This window comes from Hyperolius riggenbachi, chromosome 4, assembly GCF_040937935.1.
Source record: "Hyperolius riggenbachi isolate aHypRig1 chromosome 4, aHypRig1.pri, whole genome shotgun sequence".
Taxonomy (NCBI): domain Eukaryota; kingdom Metazoa; phylum Chordata; class Amphibia; order Anura; family Hyperoliidae; genus Hyperolius; species Hyperolius riggenbachi.
The window spans coordinates 468,388,514-468,410,503 of record NC_090649.1 but is presented as its reverse complement, the minus strand read 5'-3'; the positions used below and the strand labels follow the sequence as shown (position 1 = coordinate 468,410,503).

The window sequence follows — 21,990 nt, the reverse complement described above, 5'->3', positions numbered from 1 at the left end:
CCCTCTGCACAAACACCCTTCCTGACGCCTAACTCTAACTCTTCCCCTCTGCACAAACACCCTTCCTGACGCCTAACCCTAACTCTTCCCCTCTGCACAAACACCCTTCCTGACGCCTAACCCTAACTCTTCCCCTCTGCACAAACACCCTTCCTGACGCCTAACCCTAACTCTTCCCCTCTGCACAAACACCCTTCCTGACGCCTAACCCTAACTCTTCCCCTCTGCACAAATACCCTTCCTGACGCCTAACCCTAACTCTTCCCCTCTGCACAAACACCCTTCCTGACGCCTAACCCTAACTCTTCCCCTCTGCACAAATACCCTTCCTGACGCCTAACCCTAACTCTTCCCCTCTGCACAAACACCCTTCCTGACGCCTAACCCTAACTCTTCCCCTCTGCACAAACACCCTTCCTGATGCCTAACCCTAACTCTTCCCCTCTGCACAAACACCCATCCTGACGCCTAACCCTAACTCTTCCCCTCTGCACAAACACCCTTACAAACATAACATTTGTACATACAAACGATAAAATATTTTAACGTAAAATTTGCACATACAAACAAAATAATAGTACAAAAACTGTAATGTTGCAAGTTTCAAAACAATAACATATTTCAAAAACTTTCATGTTCTAATGTTGAACACGATATTTATCTGGCACCAACATTTCTGCTTTGGGCGCCGTATTATTTGCATTAGCGCCTATGGGGTGCCCAAATCGTCCATTAGCCACGATGACCCAAATTTCCTGCAACCATTTCTACGCCCTGTTTGTATTTGCAGAAGAACTCAAATATTTTATGACAAAATGTATAAAATAACAATGCCGGAATCAAAGGCCATATTTCATTCCTACTGTTTCACATTAAAAAACAAAACAAAACACAAATTTAGCAAAATGTTAAAATGCAGATGCCATTACTATTTGTTAGCTTGTTTGCAGTATAGAGAGATAGAGAGAGTAACCATCTGTGTTGAAAAGGAATAAAAAAGGTTGAAACAAAAGCTCCTCTGTCATGTCTTGCTGTGTCTATATCCTCTTCCATACGGCTTTAGTGACACCTATAGGTATATGTATTTCTGGCAACCAACAGAGTCGGCACAAAGGAAAAGGTAAAAGTCTCTAGATCTCGGATTCCAAACCTGAACAGCGTTAGGGCTTATTGTGCGATCTTGGCAGGGTTTTTTCCAGTCTATTTTTTTATTTAAAATACCCCTGAAGCAGAAACCATAAAAAAAGTGTGAATTAAAGGAAATCTGATACAAATACAGGATACTTACCTGGGGCTTCCTAGAGTGTCGAATGACGGCTCACCCTGTTGCCGTTGAAATCCCCGGTGGCGTTAAATCCTTCCTATTTTCCCTCTGAAACGTAGCAACTCGGAGCAGGGTCGGATTTACCATAAGGCACTGTAGGCACGCGCCTACAGGCGCCTGATGATGGAGGGGCGGCTCACTTCCCTCCCCTAGTGCCTCCCTCCTTTCCTATATGCAGAGTCCTGAGCAGTTTAGTCACCTGGCTCTCGGAATTCCACTGGCAAGATCTCCCTTCAGTCGGGGCACCACTAGCTGGCTACCTAATGCTAAGGGACACCTATAGCTACCTATGACTGGTAAGGGAGAAGTAACAGCTGGGACAGCCAGCACACTTGCGGTGCGGTTCAGTGAGGGTTTGTGGTTTTCTGGAGGGTGAAGTTTAGGGTGCCAGGACATCTGTGCCTATAGGCTCCTCTGATGTAAATCCGGGCCTGACTCGGAGGGAGGAGTAATTCGGGGTCCAGAGATCGCCTTACACGCTCCGCGCAGTATAACATTACTGCTATGGCAGCGTCTAGTTTTGTCAGTTCCACCTGTTTTGTTCCTCCGGCCCCCTGTATTCTGTGGGCTCCCTCGGTGTCCATTTGGTCCTGTCCGTTCTCCTGCTGTCAGTCTGGGTAGCCCAGGCTGTCAGCAACTCCTAGGTCGCGCTCCCATGGCCAGGAGTGTTTAGTGCCTGCGCAGTTAGTAAAGACATGTGAATGCTTGCGGGGATGGAAACGCAACCAATTATGTACACCACCAATCTTAAAGGATACCCGAAGTGGCATGTGACATGATGAGATATGTGTATGTACAGTGCCTAGCACACAAATAACTATGCTGTGTTCTTTTTTTTTTTTCTCTGCCTGAAAGAGTTAAATATTAGGTATGTAAGTGGCTGACTCAGTCCTGACTCAGACAGGAAGTCACTGATAAGAAATTCCAACTATAAAACACTTTCCTAGCAGAAAATGGCTTCTGAGAGCAGGAAAGAGATAAAAAGGATCAATAGTTCATTGGTTGTAGCTCTGGCATACTTCAATTAATGTGTCATTGAGCAAAAACAATAAAACAGTTAAAACTTAAGAAGTAGATTTAAACATAAAATAAAGCTGTGGAATATCTTAAAAAGTCATTTTTAGGAAAAGGAAGATAGATACAATCGTTTATTTCAATAGTTTATTTTCGTTTCGGGTGTCCTTTAACCAGAGCTGACTGGGGAGGAACAGTAGGATCGGACGGACACGGAGGTAGCCCATGGACTACAGGGGGCTGGGGGAAGTATAAATCCTTTTGTTGTATTTATCTCTAGTACACTTTAACCTGTTACTGACCACCTAATGCAGATCGCCGGCGGCAGAGAGGATCTGTTATTCCTCAGAGCCGCCATATGGCGTCCTCTCACGAGGAGCAAGATTAGATGGGAGCTCGCGTCTATAGAGCATGCACTGCGTGCAGGGGACATCAGAGATCAGCCTGCCAGCGGCTGATCAGCGCTGGCAGGCTTTTTTTTTGTACATACCAGCCTCCCTACTCTATTGCACATTATGTTGTCAGACTTAGCAACTACCATTCAGGAAATGCTTTTGAAAACAAAGAAAACCCTGAGAATCCCCTATGAGGAGATGGACTGGCCAAAAACCTGTCAGTTCTGTCAGATTTCAACTGCCTACTTTTTTTTGCTGAAGTGGTCCTTTGAAAATGAAATGCATACCAGTACTTTGTCATGTTCAATGTACAGATTATTTTTGATCTCACAAATGAAATAAATGGTAGCTGTCTTTAATGCTTTAAACAAAATGATATATAAATATATATATATATATATATATATATATATATATATATATATATATATATATACTGTATATACACACATAGGCAATGTTTCAGAGATGCAATCAATTTGTCTTCATATACAATACAATACTGTGTTTTTTTAATCACATAATTTTGTTGTAAAATGTTACTATATCATATACACTCTTTTAACAGTTTAAAACACATTACAGCACATTGAAAACAACCAAAAAAACATTGTTTATACTAAATGTCCAAATCCAGAGTTGTCCAGCAGTAAATCTTTTATCCACGGTTCACAATGTTTAAAAGTGGACCTGAACTCCTTGCATAGGACAGAAGGAAAACAGAGAAATGTGCCCTGTGTGTATTTAGAGATTTTAGCCTGTCTGATTCCCCCTCCTCTGTAACTAATCATTAGTGTGATTTGATCTCTTAACTGCATCAGCTGGCTGCCACTGCCATGGCAGAGCAGCTAATTTGTAAACACAGGATGTTAACCCTATCTCTGCTTCTATGAAAGCGGGAAGTAGACACACTGTAGATTTATTGCAGGATTTGTATCAGCTGTAACAAAAAGTGTTTTCTTTAAGGGCTATTATGCTATTGCTTATCTTTTGGAGCAGAAAGGAAGTTCTGAGTTCAGGTCCGTTGTAACACAGGACTGAACTTGATAGATAGATAGACAGATAGATAGATAGATAGATAGATAGATAGATAGATAGATAGATAGATAGATAGATAGATAGACTGTTTAAATACTTGATAGGAAATAATTCTGTTTACAAGACAGGACAATTTTCCTTAATCGCAGAAGTGGAGAGTGCATTGAGGAGAGTTTGATCATTCAATACTACTTTCAATTAGCTGTGCGTTAGTTCTATAAATTGGACAGGTGCAATGGACATTGCCGGTTAATTAAAGTCAATGACAGCTGGGTCCGCAGAGTAAACATATAGTATTTAATGGAATAGTTAGTTATCCGGTCTTCTGTGTTCCTTGCTCTCCGCAGCTCCTGCGCAGCCTTTTCCCAACACGAAGAATGGGACGGAGGTGCGGATAAACGCCATCTACATGGAGCTCTGGTTCATCATCCTGATGGCGCTGCTGGGCCTACTGCTGCTGGCCATTTTCCTGTCCCTGGTGCTGAAGAGGAAGTTGGCCAAAGAGCCGTACCCCCGGGAACGTCCCCCGCTAGTTCCCATCCAGCAGAGATTGACGCCATCAAACTATTCACGCCATGAAACCTACACGGTACGTGAGTGTTACCCTATGAGACTATTTTCTTTACATCAGGCTAAGACAGGGAAGGGGAAACAAATAGCAAGAAAAAGGAGTGAAGAGGTGAAGCAGTTAATTTGGGTGTTGGAGGCACTGCGATAATTTGGACATGCCATAGGCGCCGGTGTAAATAGTTGCGATTAGTGGCTATACGTGTAAATGTTTTACACTTATAGCCGATTTTCATGGCTATTAACATTGGTATCTATGGCGATGCTGGAACTAGCTATTTGTAGCCCTAAGGTTAGGTATCATTTTGGCGGGTCATTTAAGGTTAGGCATAGGTTTGGAGTTCTTTTAGGGTTAGGGCCCGTTCACACTGCACGCGTTTCCAGCCGCGTTTTGGAAACGCGTGCAGGTGGCCAAAACGCACGACATCAGACATTGCATAGAGTGCAATGTCTGATGTTCACACTGCATGCGTTCCGGACCTGTGCGGTCCGGGAACGCATGCTGCACGCAGATTTTGCAAAAATGCGTGGCTGTCCCATTCACTTTTCAGTGATGGGATCAGCCACGCAACGCACACAAACGCGGATGGCCATGCGTTCGTACGCGTTGCGTTCCGCACGCGTTCCGCACGCATGGCCATCCGCATTTCTGATCTGAACGGGCCCAGACATAAGTTGGGGGAGGTCTCTTAGGGTTAGGCAGAGGTTAGGGGGGATCGGCTCGGAGCAGGAAAAAATGTCGCATAGCTCCATAACAACTTTCTGGCGCGCCATTGAAATACATTACTAACGTTGTAGATAATAGGATAACAGAGGCGCCAATAGGATAAAAAACACTAAAAGAACTTAAAAACCCATCTTGGTAATAGAGGAGGCAGTGGTGGACTCACCCCCTCCAAGCAGAACACACGACTGTGGATTTTCAGTCAAAACAATTTTATTGGATACTCCAAATAAAGTGCAACGCGTTTCACGGGATACAAACCCGCTTCATCAGGCAATAACAGATAGGAGTAAACAGCATCTGCCAGTGTCATCAACACTGAGCGCCTCTGCCAGTATCATCAACGCTGAGCGCCTCTGCCAGTATCATCAACGCTGAGCGCCTCTGTGTTGATGATACTGGCAGATGCTGTTTACTCCTATCTGTTATTGCCTGATGAAGCGGGTTTGTATCCCGTGAAACGCGTTGCACTTTATTTGGAGTATCCAATAAAATTGTTTTGACTGAAAATCCACAGTGGTGTGTTCTGATTGGAGGAGGTGAGTCCACCACTACCTCCTCTATTACCAAGATGGGTTTTTAGGTTCTTTTAGTGTTTTTTATCCTGTTGGCGCCTCTGTTATCCTATTATCTACATCAAGTCCACCCTTGGTGGAGGGTTGTACCCTTCCTTCTTCAACTACAGAGAGCGACTTTTTAATCCTGAGTGGGGTCAGGACAATCCCCCCACCTGCTTTGACAGTGGTTGCCTACTTGGTAACCCTGGTTTGTGAGTATTAAATTAATATTATTACTCTTCCAAGTATACATTACCAGTACATACTACACTATATTGGGCTCTTGGTGTTCTCTCTTTTTCTTATCCTTTGCGAACATTACTAACGTTAATCGCCATTCTCAAGCGCAACATTATGGAGCACAAGGCGATGGGAAAAAATGGCGCACAGTGCTGCGCATTATGTGCTTTAAACGCTATTTAGCGTTTTACAGAATTGCGGGTATAACAATTATTTTTACTGCAAACGCTATTTATGGTTTTAATCATTACATATTAACTCGCAAAATAGCGTTTTAATGCAATATTGCGCATAGTTTGTTTTAAAGCCTTTGAATTGGGAAATAAAAAAGTAAAAGGGTTTTTACTGTTGTACTCAAACCATTAGCGATATTGCATTTAAACACTATTTTGCGAGTTAATAAGTGAGGATTAAAACAATACATAACGTTTTAAGTGAACTTTAAATGTTATACACGCAAAGCCATAAAACTAAAGCTAAGTAGCGTTTTAACGGCAGCACTGTGCGCCATTTTTTCCCAGCGCCACTTTTGGCTGTCTGCGGGTCAGTTAGGGATAGGCATAGGTTGGGAGGGGGTCAGTTAGGGTTAGGCATAGGTTGGGGGGGCAGTTAGGGTTAGGCATAGGTGGCGGGTTTGGTTAGGGTTTGGCATAGGTTGGGAGGATTAGTTAGGGTTGCGAGGTTGGTTAGGGTTAGGCATAGGTTGGGAGGGGGTCAGTTAGGGTTAGGCATAGGTTGGGGGAGGGGCAGTTAGGGTTAAGCATAGGTGGCGGGTTTGGTTAGGGTTTGGCATAGGTTGGGGGGATTAGTTAGGGTTGCGAGGTTGGTTAGGCATAGGTTGGGGGGGGGGTGTTGGTTAGTATTAGGCATGAGTTGGGGGGTTGGTTAGGGTTAGGCATCGGTTGTGGGTCAGTTAGGGTTAGGCACCCATAAAGGGAGGGTTCCAGTGACAATGGGGTCAGGTTAGGGGATAGTAAAATATCGGTAAACATTATAGATATTTTATTATATTAGTTACAAAGCCTAATAACTAACGGCTATTTAGGTTAATTTGGGTGACATTTTTACACCATTTGGGTACCTTTTGTACACGTGAAGAATAACCCACTGTCACCCCTTTAGTGATTGTTCACCCCTTGATTACTGCCTTGAACCAGTAGATACTCAGTCAGATTTCAGAAGAGCTTTCCAACGAGTACGTAATACAGCGCGGCTGGTGAGCTGGGCGCATAGGGTGAGCCGAATGGTGTACCTATATGTGGCCATAAGGTAAGGCCACAGAACAGTCTGGCATACACACCAGACTTTAGCCCTATCAGCAGTTCCCTCATGCGCTAAACTCTTTGACAACTTCACAGTATGGCAAATGGCACAGCCTTCATCAGGCATTGACAGAAGCCAATCTAACCTACCCTATAAGCTCCTCATTCCCTTCCTCCATTGTCACTCATTCAATGACGTGCTTATTTTCTTCTATGCAAATTTAATATGAATCGGATGTGGCTTGAAATTTAGCCAATCAAATGTACTCCCTGCTGATTTTGATTGGCCCAGTTCCAAGCTTTATACAATTTGTATTAAATATTGACCGTCTCTGTTTATCAATACTATAGGTCCCAACTGTTTCTCTTTTTGGAGAGACAGTCCCACTTTGGGAACTCTGTCCCTCCCACTTCTTCACTTCACTTGTCTTTATTTTCATCCTTTAAATTGATGTATTTCTTAATTGCAAACGGTAAAATTAAAGAGAATCTGTAACTAACAAAACCTGCTGGTGGGTACCTCAGTAGGGGGAAGCCTCTGGATCCTAATAAGGGTTCCCCCGTCCTCTTCACCCTACGGGATCCAGGAAAACTAATGGTGATAGAAAAGAACACTGTGGTCTGAATTGTAAAACTGGGTCTTTTGCTGATGAAGTGTTTGTGGTATGTATGACTAGGATGTGTCTGGGGTGTGGTTAGAGGTGTGATAAGGGGTGTGGCATGAGGTGTAGTTAGGGGTATGGCAGGGGTGTGTCTTAAAGCGTGCTTCTTTCTTATCCCAAAACGTTAGGAGGTATGCAGTACTATTAAGGACAGTCTTCTTGCCGAGCTGCACTGTACACATTAGGGGCAGCTCATCTGGGTTTGTCACAAGCTTGTGGCAGATTTGTGTATTTTTTCTTCCCTGTTCTCTTTTTACTCTTGTCTTCTTCCTTTCCTGTATTTCTATCTGTGTATTCTAGAAGCTGTCTGACAGTCAGCCCCCTGCTCTGCCCTGTTCAGACACTCCGGTCTCCAGCCCAGCATGCGGTGCTGATACTATAACAGAGGTAAGACACAGACCAGTGATGTAACTACAATTCGTGAGCCATAAATGTGTCCATCCCTTCCCTTGCCTCTCCTTGGTGCCATTCACAGCCTCGGTTCCCATCCCACAAGGGTCATAAAACAAGTGTGGTCATCAGACCCATACCAAGTGTAGCCCCAAAACACCTGATCTGAAGGATGGTCCCCTGTATCGGAGTAAGGGAAGGTTAGTAGTTGGAGTCTCCACAGCTCTGCCCCCCCCCCCCCCCCCCGTGACAACGCTGAGGCAGAAAAAGGTATAGTTGGGGTGGGGGACCAATTTATTGCTCTCCATGGAGGCCCTGTATAGTGTTTAAAGAGGAACTTTAGCTCAAGATTGAACTACATCCCAATCAGCAGCTGATATCCTCTTTCCCACAGGAAATCTTTACCTTTTCTTGAGTAGAGTGGGGTCTGTGTGGCTGAAACCCCTCCCACAGTGTGATGTCATGAGCATGGTGCTGACCGTTTCCTGTCTGTGATCCTCATTGCATTGTAAATAACAGCTGTTTATAACTGCCCAGCAAGCCAGTAGGGGTTATATAACTGGTAACTGCAGCTGCACAGAGCACCCGAAAGATAATTTTATTTTAACCACCCTGGCGTTCTGATTAAATCGCCAGGGTGGCTGCGGGAGGGTTTTTTTTAAATAAAAAAAAAACTATTTCATGCAGCCAACTGAAAGTTGGCTGCATGAAAGCCCACTAGAGGGCGCTCCGGAGGCGATCTTCCGATCGCCTCCGGCGGCAAGAGATAACACGGAAGGCCGCAATGAGCGGCCCTCCGTGTTTCGCTTCCCTCGTCGCCATGGCGACGAGCGGAGTGACGTCATGGACGTCAGCCAACGTCCTGACGTCAGCCGCCTCCGATCCAGCCCTTAGCGCTGGCCGGAACTGTTTGTTCCGGCTACGCTGGGCTCGGGCGGCTGGGGGGACCCTCTTTCGCCGCTGCACGCGGCGGATCGCCGCGCTGCAGCGGCGATCAGGCAGCACACGCGGCTGGCAAAGTGCCGGCTGCGTGTGCTGCTTTTTATTTGGTGCAAATCGGCCCAGCAGGGCCTGAGCGGCAGCCTCTGGCGGTGTTGGACGAGCTGAGCTCGTCCAGACCGCTCAGCAGGTTAATAAACCCAGGATAGGTCTGGTTAAAGGACCACTATCTTGGAAAAAGTAGGCAGTTAAAACAGAAGTGACAGGTGTTCGTGCAGTCCATCTCCTCATGGGGGATTATCAGGGTTTTCTTTGTTTTCAACAGCATTTACTGAACAGCAGTTGCAAAGCCTAACTGACAAAATAGTGTGCAAGGGAGTAGGGAGGCTGGCTGGTATACTACTATTTTGGCAGTTAAACTGCTGTTCAGGAAATGCCATTGAAAACAAAGAAAACTATCAGAATCCCCCATGAGGAGATGGAATGGCCCAAAACCTGTCGGTTCTGTTAGATTAAACTGCCTACTTTTTTGAGATAGTGGTCCTTTAAGGAGCATTATCGCAAAATTCCGCTAACAACTTCAGCATACTCACCAGTTTCATTCAAACATGTAGGTTAGATCTGGACCAACCAAAAGCATGTCTTGTCAATGGCCCAGTCCCAGACAGGGTTGCCAAATGATTACTTTCAGTACTGACAGTTCTAATTTATGCAGGTTCTGGGACTGCTTACATATAATCAGTGCCTAAACTGCATCTAAGACCTGTATAATTCATACAGGATGTGTCAGTAATTAAAGTACACCTGAACTATAAAAAAAAGTTGATTTTTATTTATCTGGGGCTTCTTCCCACTCCGTGTAGTCTTTCAGGTCTCTTGGTGTCCTCAGGGTTCCCTCCGTTGTTCTGCTGCCACCATAATTTGCGCACTACGGCGCATGCACTGTCCTGGCCACACACCTCCTCCATACCTCCCAACTTTTTGAGATAAGAAAACGGGAAACTTAAGCCATGCCCCTCCCACGCCCCCGTCACACTCCTAGTCACGCATACCATAAAGATTTCATAAGCCAAAAAATGATTTTAAACGGCAGGCACACAATGCGAAATGCTGGCTGCGTAATTCCTGCCTCTGGATGGGACCCCCAGGCCATTGCCCCCTTCGGATTTGCTACCAGAGTGTGCGCAGCGGAGCGGGCAGTTATCTCTTACCCCCCATTAACGTGTATCGCACCGGCTATACTCTCGGCTACCTACTTCCTGTGACGTCACAGGAAGAAGGAAGCAGAAAGGAGCCGGTGCGATACACGTTAATGGGGGTGGGGTAAGAGATAACTGCCCGCTCCGCTGCGCACACTCTGGTAGCAAATCCGAAGGGGGCAATGGCCTGTGGGGTCCGATCCAGAGGCAGGAATTACGCGGCCAGCACTTCGCATTGCGCGACTGCCGTATAAAATCATTTTTTGCCCCTGCTCTGCCCACTGCCCAGCCACCAGGATAAAAGGCCCCCCAAGTGGTATAGCGGGAGAGCCCCCCCCCCCCCCAAACCGAATCTGGGACGGTCGGGGGCATGCTCCTCAGTCGCACTCCTGGGAGCTTTCTGTGCATGCGCAGTTACAAGTCTTTTCACAAACTGCGCATGCATTCGGGAGTGCAACCGAGGTAGCACACAACCGGGACAGCACATGCACCATAGTGTGGAACCCAGCTGCGTTACGAACAACAGAGGTGACCCAAGGGACTTGGTGTACTTTAACCCATAAGCAGCTTCAATAGAGTTATCTTGCTTGAGATCAGTGCGCTGCTTTTGACCTCAGTCGGCAGAACTTGGAATGCTTTGATCTCTCTCTACTGGCAGAAAATATAGAATCTGAAAGCAGAAGTCCTCTGTTATTGTCTCACACTGCCCCCTAGTGACAAGTGGCCATAAATACACATTACAGCAGTACTAATTACAAGCAGGGAAATGCAACAAATACAAAATAAAAATTGTGGTAAAATAAATTGGCCTGGAGCACTTGCAAGCCTCTAAATAAAATTGGCTGCTAAAGGGTTAAAGGGAGGAGTTGGCAACACTGTAACCAGGCTGCATACAATGTGAGCGAAGCTGGTATGTAAGATGGAATTATTAGCTTGTCATTGACCCCAGAAGAGAGACATGGCTTCAGCGCAGCCTCCAGCACCCTAACAGCCTCCTAACCCGCAATGTGCGTGACTATCGTCCTCTGAATGTAACGTTCACGTTTAGAAGCGTGTGACATGGCTGGTGACACAGGTGACGCCTGTATGAGAGGGGACACCAGTCATGTGTGCCTAGGGCAGATTAAATGATAAATGCAGTCCTGGACAGATGGGATAATTACTAGCAAGGCAATAAATTCATTTGCGAGTAATTAACATGAATGATCACCTTCAGAAGACTTGTGTGCTGCGATTTCCTGCGCCGTCCCCTCCGGAATGGAAGGGGATACAGGTCGTCTTGTTCAGAAATCCTCCCGCCTTCCGTGTTCCGGACTATGGCGGTCATACGTTACACACGGAGGGAAATTCTGTGCCTAGTACACAGCATACAATTTTCTGCAAGATTTTATGTTTTAGATTTACCTGCCAGTTAGATAATTTCCAACATGTTGGAAATTATCTATCTAACCATCTATCTGCCCAGCAATTAGGCATTGTTCTACTCAGCAAGAGATAACCAGAAGACAATGCACCAGAGATGATGACCAGTCTCTACCAGTACTTTACAGAAAATGATCTAATTACAGAAAATCTAACTGAAGAATCTAACAGAAAATTGTATGGTGTTTACTAGGCAATTATATAAAACTAGTAGACCCAATGCTGTGAATACACGGTACGTTTCTGTACTGTGTATCGAACCGCTAGCTCGATTGTGGCGCGTCTCCGCTCATCCCCGCGCGCCCGAATCGATTCCCGCTCATCCCCGTGGGCGCTTCCTTATCTTCCACTTCGTTTATTCTTTTGTCCTGCCGCGCTCGATACCGGCGGGGTATCGGACACGTCGGATATTATCAATCGAGCCATCAGCGGCTCGATTGATAATAAAAAACGTACCGTGTATTCACAGCATAAGCCCATTTAAAAAACGGGCTCTAGGCCACTCTCACAACCCCTCTCCTGCAACCACTGCCTGCATGTCAGCGCGCATGCGCGCCCTCGCTCCGCATGCACACACCACCCGCCACAGCGCACCCCCGGTCCGTGTGCGCACACACACTGCCTGCTGCGCTCACATGTCCACCCATGCACACGCCCGCCCAGGCCCCTGGCCCCATCCTCCTCCTGTCCCAACAGCTGTGCGTGCTGCACATGCGCAGTAGCGCAAACGCACGGACACATGGACAAAGGAGGACGCAGGGACACGGGGATTATTATATAGGATTACCAGCAGCTTAGACTGGTGCTACATGCGAGGATTTGTAATTTAATGTATTTAAAATACACACTCACTGGTCACTTAATTAGGTACACCTTACAAGTCCTAAGTTGGACCGCCTTTTGCCTTCATAATTGTGTTAAAGAACACCTGAGCTGAGTGATATGGAGGCTGCCATATTTATTTCCTTGTAAACAATGCCAGTTTCCTGGCAGTCCTGCTGATCTTTTTGGCTGCAGTAGTGTCTACCTGTCTGGATCACACACCGGAAACAAGCATTCAGCCAATCCAGTCAGAAATATCAGGTCTGCATATGCTTGTTCAGGGTCTATGGCTAAAAGTATTAGGGACAGAGGATCATCAGGACTGCCAGGCATCTGGTATTGTATGGTATTAAAGTGGAATGAAACCCAGCATTTCTTCTTTGCTCTAAAAGGTTGTTTAAATAATATAGTAGCACAATTTCTTTTTGTGTGTGTGTGTGTGTGTGTGTGTGTGTGTGTGTGTGTGTGTGTGTGTGTGTGTGTGTGTGTGTGTGTGTGTGTGTGTGTGTGTGTGTGTGTGTGTGTAAAACAGCATTCAAAGGGTTAAATCGCAGGACTGACAACTGACTTTTTCTCCTGCAGTGGCAGCCTCATCCAAACTGGTGATAACCTTATCTTGTGTGTACATTCTTCAATTGATACAATTAAAGGATACCCGAAGTGACATGTGACATGATGAGATAGACGTGTATGTACAGTGCCTGGCACACAAATAACTATGCTGTGTTCCTTTTTTTCTGTCTCTGCCTGAAAGAGTTAAATATCAGGTATGTAAGTGGCTGACTCAGTCCTGACTCAGACAGGAAGTGACTAAAGTGTGACCCTCACTGACTATAAAACACTTTCCTAGCAGAAAATGGCGTATGAGAGCAGGAAAGAGATAAAAAGGGTCAATAGTTCATAGATTTTAGCTCTGGCATACTTCAATGAATGTGTCATTGAGCAAAAACAATAAAACAGTTAAAACTTAAAAAGTAGATTTAAACATAAAATAAAACTGTGGAATATCTTAAAAAGTCATTCTTAGGAGAAGGAAGATAGATACAATTACTTATTTCATTCGTTTATTTTCGCCTCGGGTGTCCTTTAAGTAAACATTCTCTGACTGTGCAGAAACTTCTGCTAATGAGTCCTGAACTGAAACACTGCTCAGAAATCACTGCTGGCGGCATTTACAATAGAAATACAACAGTTATGAATGAAATGCACCAGCAGCTTTCAAAGTAAATAAACTGAACTTTGGGAAGTTATAATTTCTAAATGAATAATAATACTTGTGCACAAAAGCAAATATGATAATTGTATGGGTTATAAAAATTAGGAAAGTACATTTTTTATTGAATATTTTGTCAGAGTTTAAAACCGCTTTAATTTCCACATTTCCGATCGCAAATCGGAAGACAGAAATCAGATTTTTGCAGAAATACTGCATCACTGCATTTCGGTAATTTTAGCCCAATCACAGAACTCAGAAGCATTGGACCAATCAGAGAATGCAGAGTCATTCAACTCTGGTCTTTTTGGCCAATCAGAGAACGCAAAAAAAGATTGATATTCGCCATGTAATTTATTCATATCCTCAATGAGTCTGCACATAGTCATCTTTACCACTGGCAGACATGAATAAAAACAGACAGCACTAACTGCCGTTACATATAACCACACCCCCTAACACTGCGATAGGCTAAAAGATTGTTTTTTATAGATATACATATTCACAGAGGGAGATACTGGATTGCTTGTCAGTTGGAAACAGCTGTTATTTCCCACAAAGCAACAAGGTTCACAGACAGCAAACTGTCAGGACCATGGTTATGACATCACACTATGGGAGGGTTTCCATCACAATATCAGCCCTACAGACCCCTCTATGATCTATTTGAGAAAAGGTAATTATTTCTCATGGAAAGGGGGTACGAGCAACTGATTGGGATGAAGTTCAATCCTTGGTTACAGTTTCTATTTAACCCATTATTAATTTCAATTGAGTCATCTAGTCTGAGATAGTGCACTGCTTTTGAGCTCAGTCGACAGAACTTGTTGTGCTGTAAATTCTTGGAATGCTTTGATGTCTCTCTGCTAGCAGAAAATATAGAAACTGAAAGCAGAAGCCCTCTGTTAGTGTCTCAGACCGCCCCCTAGTGACAAGTGTCCATAAATACACATTACAGCAGTACTCATTAGAAACAGGGAAATGCAACAAATAAGAAATAAAAAAAATGTGGTAAAATAAATTGGCCTGTAACACTAGCAAGCCTCTAAATAAATGTTGCTGCTAAAGGGTTATTAAGGTTGATACTTGATATCAAAAGAGAGGTTGATAGACAAAGTAGAGGTTGATGGAGAACTCACTTGAATTCCTAGGCTGGGAAGCACACTTATCTCAATCGCATGCATTTTGCCAGAAATTGGAGGGGGTTAATGAAATGCTAATAATTTAAAGTTGAGGCAAATTTTATTTTAATAATAATAGTTTTTTTGCAATTCTACACAGCTCAGGATTGGACCAATCAATGGCATGTTAGCTGACGATTCTACTTGGTCCAGTGCCAAGCTGCATACACATGAATGCAGGGAATGAGCAGAGTGTGCTGATGAAGATCAGAGCTGGTATGGCACAGTCTGGAAGTGGGGATGTAGTGCAGCATGGGGATTGGCTTACTTTACTAACCAGGGCCGGATGTGTGCTCTTTACCGCCCAAGGCCACTGCCACCAGCCGCCCTTCAGTATAGGTAGTGAGATGACCCCTCCTCCTTCCCTCTAGTATAGGTAGCCAGATGACCCTCCCCCCCCTTCCTCCATTTTAGATGACCCCCCCCCCCCCCCCGCCCTTCCCTCCAGTATAGGTATCCTGATGAACCCTTCCCTGTAGTATAAGAAGCCAGATGACCCTCCCCAGCCCTTCCGTATAGATAGCCTGTTGACCCTCCTCACTCCAGTATAGATAGCCAGGTGACCCTACCCCTTGTATAGCTTACTGCCCATCCGCCCTTGATCCTGTGGTGCCCTAGGCCATGGCCTAGGTGGCCTTGGCTTAAATACGGCCCTGTTACTAACTAACTAAATAACTCTTCCTCACTACAGGGACCCTGTAAGCTTCAAACATCAACTCAATGTGTTCCTCTACATGGGCAGAGTGCCTGGTTACCACACCATGCCGAGCAATTATGTTACAGTAAAGTCGGAACTCTAGGAAGTTCAGTTACTCGTTTGATCACATCCTGCCTCATAAAACAAACAGGCTATGAAGTGCTCTGCAGCTCATAAAGGCACAATTAGCTGAGCAGGTCCGCAGGTTTGTCATGAGAGTTTGAAGAGCTGTCTCAAATCTCTGCTGATGACTGGTGGCTTGTGTCTCCTGTCTCTCTCAATCTCTCACCCTTAATTCTGAGACGTCAGGTGCTAAACAGCGCTGTCACATGTCACACATCACAAGACGCTCCACTAGTGTTGGGCGAACATCTAGATGTTCGGGTTCGGGCCGAACAGGCCGAACATGGCCGCGATGTTCGGGTGTTCGACCCGAACTCCGAACATAATGGAAGTCAATGGGGACCCGAACTTTTGTGCTTTGTAAAGCCTCCTTATATGCTACATACCCCAAATTTACAGGGTATGTGCACCTTGGGAGTGGGTACAAGAGGAAAAAAAAATTAGCAAAAAGAGCTTATAGTTTTTGAGAAAATCGATTTTAAAGTTTCAAAGGGAAAACTGTCTTTTAAATGCGGGAAATGTCTGTTTTCTTTGCACAGGTAACATGCTTTTTGTCGGCATGCAGTCATAAATGTAATACATATAAGAGGTTCCAGGAAAAGGGACCGGTAATGCTAACCCAGCAGCAGCACACGTGATGGAACAGGAGGAGGGTGGCGCAGGAGGAGAAGGCCACGCTTTGAGACACAACAACCCAGGCCTTGCATGAGGACAAGAAGCGTGCGGATAGCATGCTTTGTACCACCATGCAGTCATAAATGTAATAAAGATAAGTGGTTCAATAAACAGGGACCACGCGGCAACGCTAACCCAGCAGCAGCACACGTGATGGAACAGGAGGAGGCGCAGGAGGAGAAGGCCACGCTTTGTGAGACACAACAACCCAGGCCTTGCATGAGGACAAAAAGCGTGCGGATAGCATGCTTTGTACCGCCATGTAGTCATAAATGTAATAAAGATAAGAGGTTCAATAAACAGGGACCACGCGGCAACGCTAACCCAGCAGCAGCAGCAGCAGCAGCACACGTGATGGAACAGGAGGAGGCGCAGGAGGAGAAGGCCACGCTTTGTGAGACACAACAACCCAGGCCTTGCATGAGGACAAAAAGCGTGCGGATAGCATGCTTTGTACCGCCATGTAGTCATAAATGTAATAAAGATAAGAGGTTCAATAAACAGGGACCACGCGGCAACGGTAACCCAGCAGCAGCAGCAGCACACGTGATGGAACAGGAGGAGGCGCAGGAGGAGAAGGCCACGCTTTGTGAGACACAACAACCCAGGCCTTGCATGAGGACAAAAAGCGTGCGGATATAGCAGCAATGCTTTTTGCCGCCATGCAGTCATAAATGTAATACAGATGAGAGGTTCAATAAACAGGGACCGGAAACGCTAAACCATCCCAGATGTTCATCGGTCATGTTACTTGGTTGGGGTCCAGGAGTGTTGCGTAGTCGTTTCCAATCCAGGATTGATTCATTTTAATTTGAGTCAGACGGTCTGCATTTTCTGTGGAGAGGCGGATACGCCGATCTGTGATGATGCCTCCGGCAGCACTGAAACAGCGTTCCGACATAACGCTGGCTGCCGGGCAAGCCAGCACCTCTATTGCGTACATTGCCAGTTCGTGCCAGGTGTCTAGCTTCATGCCCGGTTTCAGGTCCAGCGGTGCCAGCCACAAATCCGTCTGTTCCTTTATTCCCCTCCAAATTTCCTCCCCTGTGTGCTGCTTATCCCCAAGGCAGATCAGCTTCAGCAACGCTTGCTGACGCATGCCAACAGCTGTGCTGCACTGCTTCCACGATCCTACTGCTGCTGGTGCTGGGTTAGCATTTCCGGATGAGGTACAGCTTTGAGATGCGTTGGAGGAGAAGGAGTCAGAGAGGTAGGTGCTGCTGTTGTTATCCAGCTGTTTGCGGCGTGGGCAACACCCGCGCCGTAGCAGGTGAGGAATCGCTGCCAGGCTCCACAAGGTTCACCCAGTGCGCGGTAAGGGAGATGTATCGACCCTGGCCGAACGCACTCGTCCAGGTGTCAGTGGTGAGGTGAACCTTGCAGGCAACGGCATTCTTCAAGCTTCGGGTTATTTAGCTGACCACGTGCTCATGCAACTCAGGCACTGCAGAGCGCGCAAAGTGGTAGCGGCTGGGAACCACGTAACGTGGGATGGCCACTGACATCATGCCCTTGAAGCTGTTTGTCTCCACCACTCGATATGGCAGCATTTCGCAGGCCAGAAGCTTGGCTATGCTGGCTGGCTGTTACTGCCACGGCCCGGGGGTCATTTGCTGGCAATTTCCTCTTGTGCTCAAACATCTCAGAAACAGACAACTCAACCGTAGCGCTGCACACCGAAGGGCTGTTGGTTGTTGTGTTTGATGAACACTGGGAGACCTCAAGAGCACTAGTCCGGAAAGTGACAGTGTCAGCATCGTCTGATGTTTGTGAATGTTGTGAACCACGCAATGGCTGGGCTACTGCTGCTGCTGAGGCGGGTCTGGTGGTGAGTCTGGTGAACCCAAGGGAGGCAGTGTTGCTGGTGGTACCCTGTCCTGCCGCGTTTGCCCACAGAGTGGGATGTTTGGATAGAATGTGGCGGCTCATGCTGGTGGTGGAGAGGTTGTTAATACTTTTCCCCCTGCTCAGGCGGGTCTTGCACACCTTGCAAATCGCCATGGTAACATCCTCAGTGCAGTCTTCAAAGAAAGCCCAGACTTTAACTGGCTGAGGACTCGGACCTCGTGCGTGATGTGCTGGTGCTGCTTAACCCACTGCTGGACGCTTGAGAGGTCATCCAAGTAATTATCTGGTCCTGTTCTTTTGGATCTGTGAGGGTTGTTGTCCTGGACAACATGGGCAGTATTGAGTGGGTTTTCTTGGGTGCTCCCCTGTGGCCTGTACGTGAACCGTCAGGGGAAACACCTCTTCCCTTGCCCCTCCCTCTTTCACCGGATTTCTTCCTCATTTCACTTATCCTTAAAGTACACGCTGACTGGCAGCAGTACAGTGGCAGTACAGAAATGCTATACAGTGGTGGGTGAGCGGTGTACCACTATTGTCAGCAGTGACACAGAGCACAATGCTATACAGTGGCGGGTGAGCGGTGTACTACTGTTCCCAGCAGACACAGAGTGGAAGTAAACACAATGCTATATAGTGTGGCTGAGCCGTGTACACAGAGTGGCATTAAACACAATGCTATATAGTCTGCTATATAGTCACCCCGAACAGGGTGATGTTCTGCAGAACCCAAACAGTGGCAAACACTGTTCGCCCAACACTACTGGGAGGGAACGCAGATTTTAGTACCTAAACACACGATACAACATGTTTTCCGGGGTCGGACTCTGAGGCACATACAGATGGTCCCGATCATCATCCTCATCATACAACTCTTCTCCTGAGTCTGACCCACCCACCACCTCTGCCACCCCAACATCCCCAGACACAGACCCCTCATCGTCCTCAACATTAACTTGGGATGCTGGCCTGAGCCAGACCTCCTCCTCCACATCAGGCCCCATCATCTCCTCAATGGCAGCCCTCATTAATCGCTCTGGCGACGGACTGATGGACACAACGTTCTCCTCCGGGGAGGGCTGCTGCTGACCACTGGCTGCTGGGGTGGATGTTATAGCTTGCGTGGGGCGTTGGCTGTTGCTGTTGTTGGGAGTGCTGCTCACAGCGGAGGTCTCTGGGGAACTCATGTTGAGCTCATATAGTGGTTGACGGTGAGTGGAGTATTACTGATCCCAGCAATATACACACTGACTGGCAGAGTACGCAATGCTATATAGTGTGGCTGAGCGGTGTACACAGAGTGGCAGTAAACACAATGCTATATAGTCTGGCTGAGCGAGCGGTGTACTACTGTTCCCAGCAGAATCAGAGTGGCAGTAAACAATGGTATATAGTCTGGCTGAGCGGTGTACACAGAGTGTCAGTAAACAATGGTATATAGTCTGGCTGAGCGGTGTACACACAATGCTATATAGTCTGCTATATAGTGTCAGTAAACAATGGTATATAGTCTGGCTGAGCGAGCGGTGTACTACTGTTCCCAGCAGAATCAGAGTGGCAGTAAACAATGGTATATAGTCTGGCTGAGCGGTGTACACAGAGTGTCAGTAAACAATGGTATATAGTCTGGCTGAGCGAGCGGTGTACTACTGTTCCCAGCAGAATCAGAGTGGCAGTAAACAATGGTATATAGTCTGGCTGAGCGGTGTACACAGAGTGTCAGTAAACAATGGTATATAGTCTGGCTGAGCGGTGTACACAGAGTGTCAGTAAACAATGGCATATAGTCTGGCTGAGCGGTGTACACACAATGCTATATAGTCTGCTATATAGTGTCAGTAAACAATGGTATATAGTCTGGCTGAGCGAGCGGTGTACTACTGTTCCCAGCAGAATCAGAGTGGCAGTAAACAATGGTATATAGTCTGGCTGAGCGGTGTACACAGAGTGTCAGTAAACAATGGTATATAGTGTGGCTGAGTGGTGTACACAGAGTGTCAGTAAACAATGGTATATAGTCTGGCTGAGCGGTGTACACAGAGTGTCAGTAAACAATGGTATATAGTCTGGCTGAGCGAGCGGTGTACTACTGTTCCCAGCAGAATCAGAGTGGCAGTAAACAATGGTATATAGTCTGGCTGAGCGGTGTACACAGAGTGTCAGTAAACAATGGTATATAGTGTGGCTGAGTGGTGTACACAGAGTGTCAGTAAACAATGGTATATAGTCTGGCTGAGCGGTGTACACAGAGTGGCAGTAAACACAATGCTATATACTCTGGCTGAGCGAGCGGTGTACTACTGTTCCCAGCAGACACAGAACAGTAAACAGAATGCTATATAGTGTGGCTGAGCGAGCGGTGTACCACTATTCCCAGCAGACACAGAACAGTGAACAGAATGCTATATAGTGTGGCTGAGCGAGCGGTGTACCACTATTCCCAGCAGACACAGAACAGTGAACAGAATGCTATATAGTGTGGCTGAGCGAGCGGTGTACTACTGTTCCCAGCAGACACAGAACAGTACACAGAATGCTATATAGTGTGGCTGAACGAGCGGTGTACTACTGTTCCCAGCAGACACAGAACAGTACACAGAATGCTATATAGTGTGGCTGAACGAGCGGTGTACCACTATTCCAAGCAGACACAGAACAGTGAACAGAATGCTATATAGTGTGGCTGAGCGAGCGGTGTACCACTATTCCCAGCAGACACAGAGTGGCAGTAAACAGAATGCTATATAGTGTGGCTGAGCGAGGTACACAGAGTGGCAGTAAACAGAATGCTATATAGTGTGGCTGAGCAAGCGGTGTACTACTATTCCCAGCAGACACAGAGTGGCAGTAAACAGAATGCTATATAGTGTGGCTGAGCGAGGTACACAGAGTGGCAGTAAACAGAATGCTGAGCGAGCGGTGTACTACTATTCCCAGCAGCGACACACAATGACTGGGGGGGACCCTGGCTAGCGTGGCTGGAGCGCGAACTACCCTGCCTGCCTACCCAAAGCTAAACCCACAGACAAATGGCGGAGATATGACGTGGTTCGGGTATTTATTTACCCGAACCACGTGACAGTTCGGCCAATCAGAGCGCGTTCGGGTCCGAACCACGTGACCCGTTCGGCCAATCACAGCGCTAGCCGAACGTTCGGGGAACGTTCGGCCATGCGCTCTTAGTTCGGCCATATGGCCGAACGGTTTGGCCGAGCACCGTCAGGTGTTCGGCCGAACTCGAACATCACCCGAACAGGGTGATGTTCTGCAGAACCCGAACAGTGGCGAACACTGTTCGCCCAACACTACGCTCCACCTCGGGACTCTCGCCCTGTCTCTGCACCTCCGCTGGCTGTAGTTTTCTTGAGCAGTGACATAAGAAGACAAAGGGTTTGACTTAACCAGCTGGGCGGTATGGACGAGCTCAGCTCGTCCATCACCGCCGGAGGCTGCCGCTCAGGCCCTGCTGGGCCGATTTTCATGAAATAAAGAGCAGCACACGCAGCCGGCACTTTGCCAGCTGCGTGTGCTGCCCGATCGCCGCCGCTCTGCGGCGATCCGCCGCGAGCAGCGGCGAAAGAGGGTCCCCCCAGCCGCCTGAGCCCAGCGTAGCCGGAACAAAAAGTTCCGGCCAGCGCTAAGGGCTGGATCGGAGGCGGCAGACGTCAGGACGTCGGCTGACGTCCATGACGTCACTCCGC

General features: G+C 46.8%; 1 protein-coding gene across 6 annotated transcripts in view; it reads left to right on the top strand.

The window, feature by feature from the left end:
• The window catches only part of USH2A (usherin), a 1,078,291-nt gene that overhangs the window by 1,041,127 nt on the left and 15,174 nt on the right, over positions 1-21,990 (top strand). For 5 of the 6 annotated variants that reach the window (XM_068232882.1, XM_068232881.1, XM_068232884.1 and 2 more), the window contains 2 exons: positions 4,119-4,360; positions 8,084-8,170. In XM_068232882.1, the coding sequence (XP_068088983.1) occupies positions 4,119-4,360; positions 8,084-8,170 (329 nt within the window). The remainder of the gene's footprint in view (positions 1-4,118; positions 4,361-8,083; positions 8,171-21,990) is intronic. The other variant, XM_068232883.1, reaches the window with a different exon arrangement.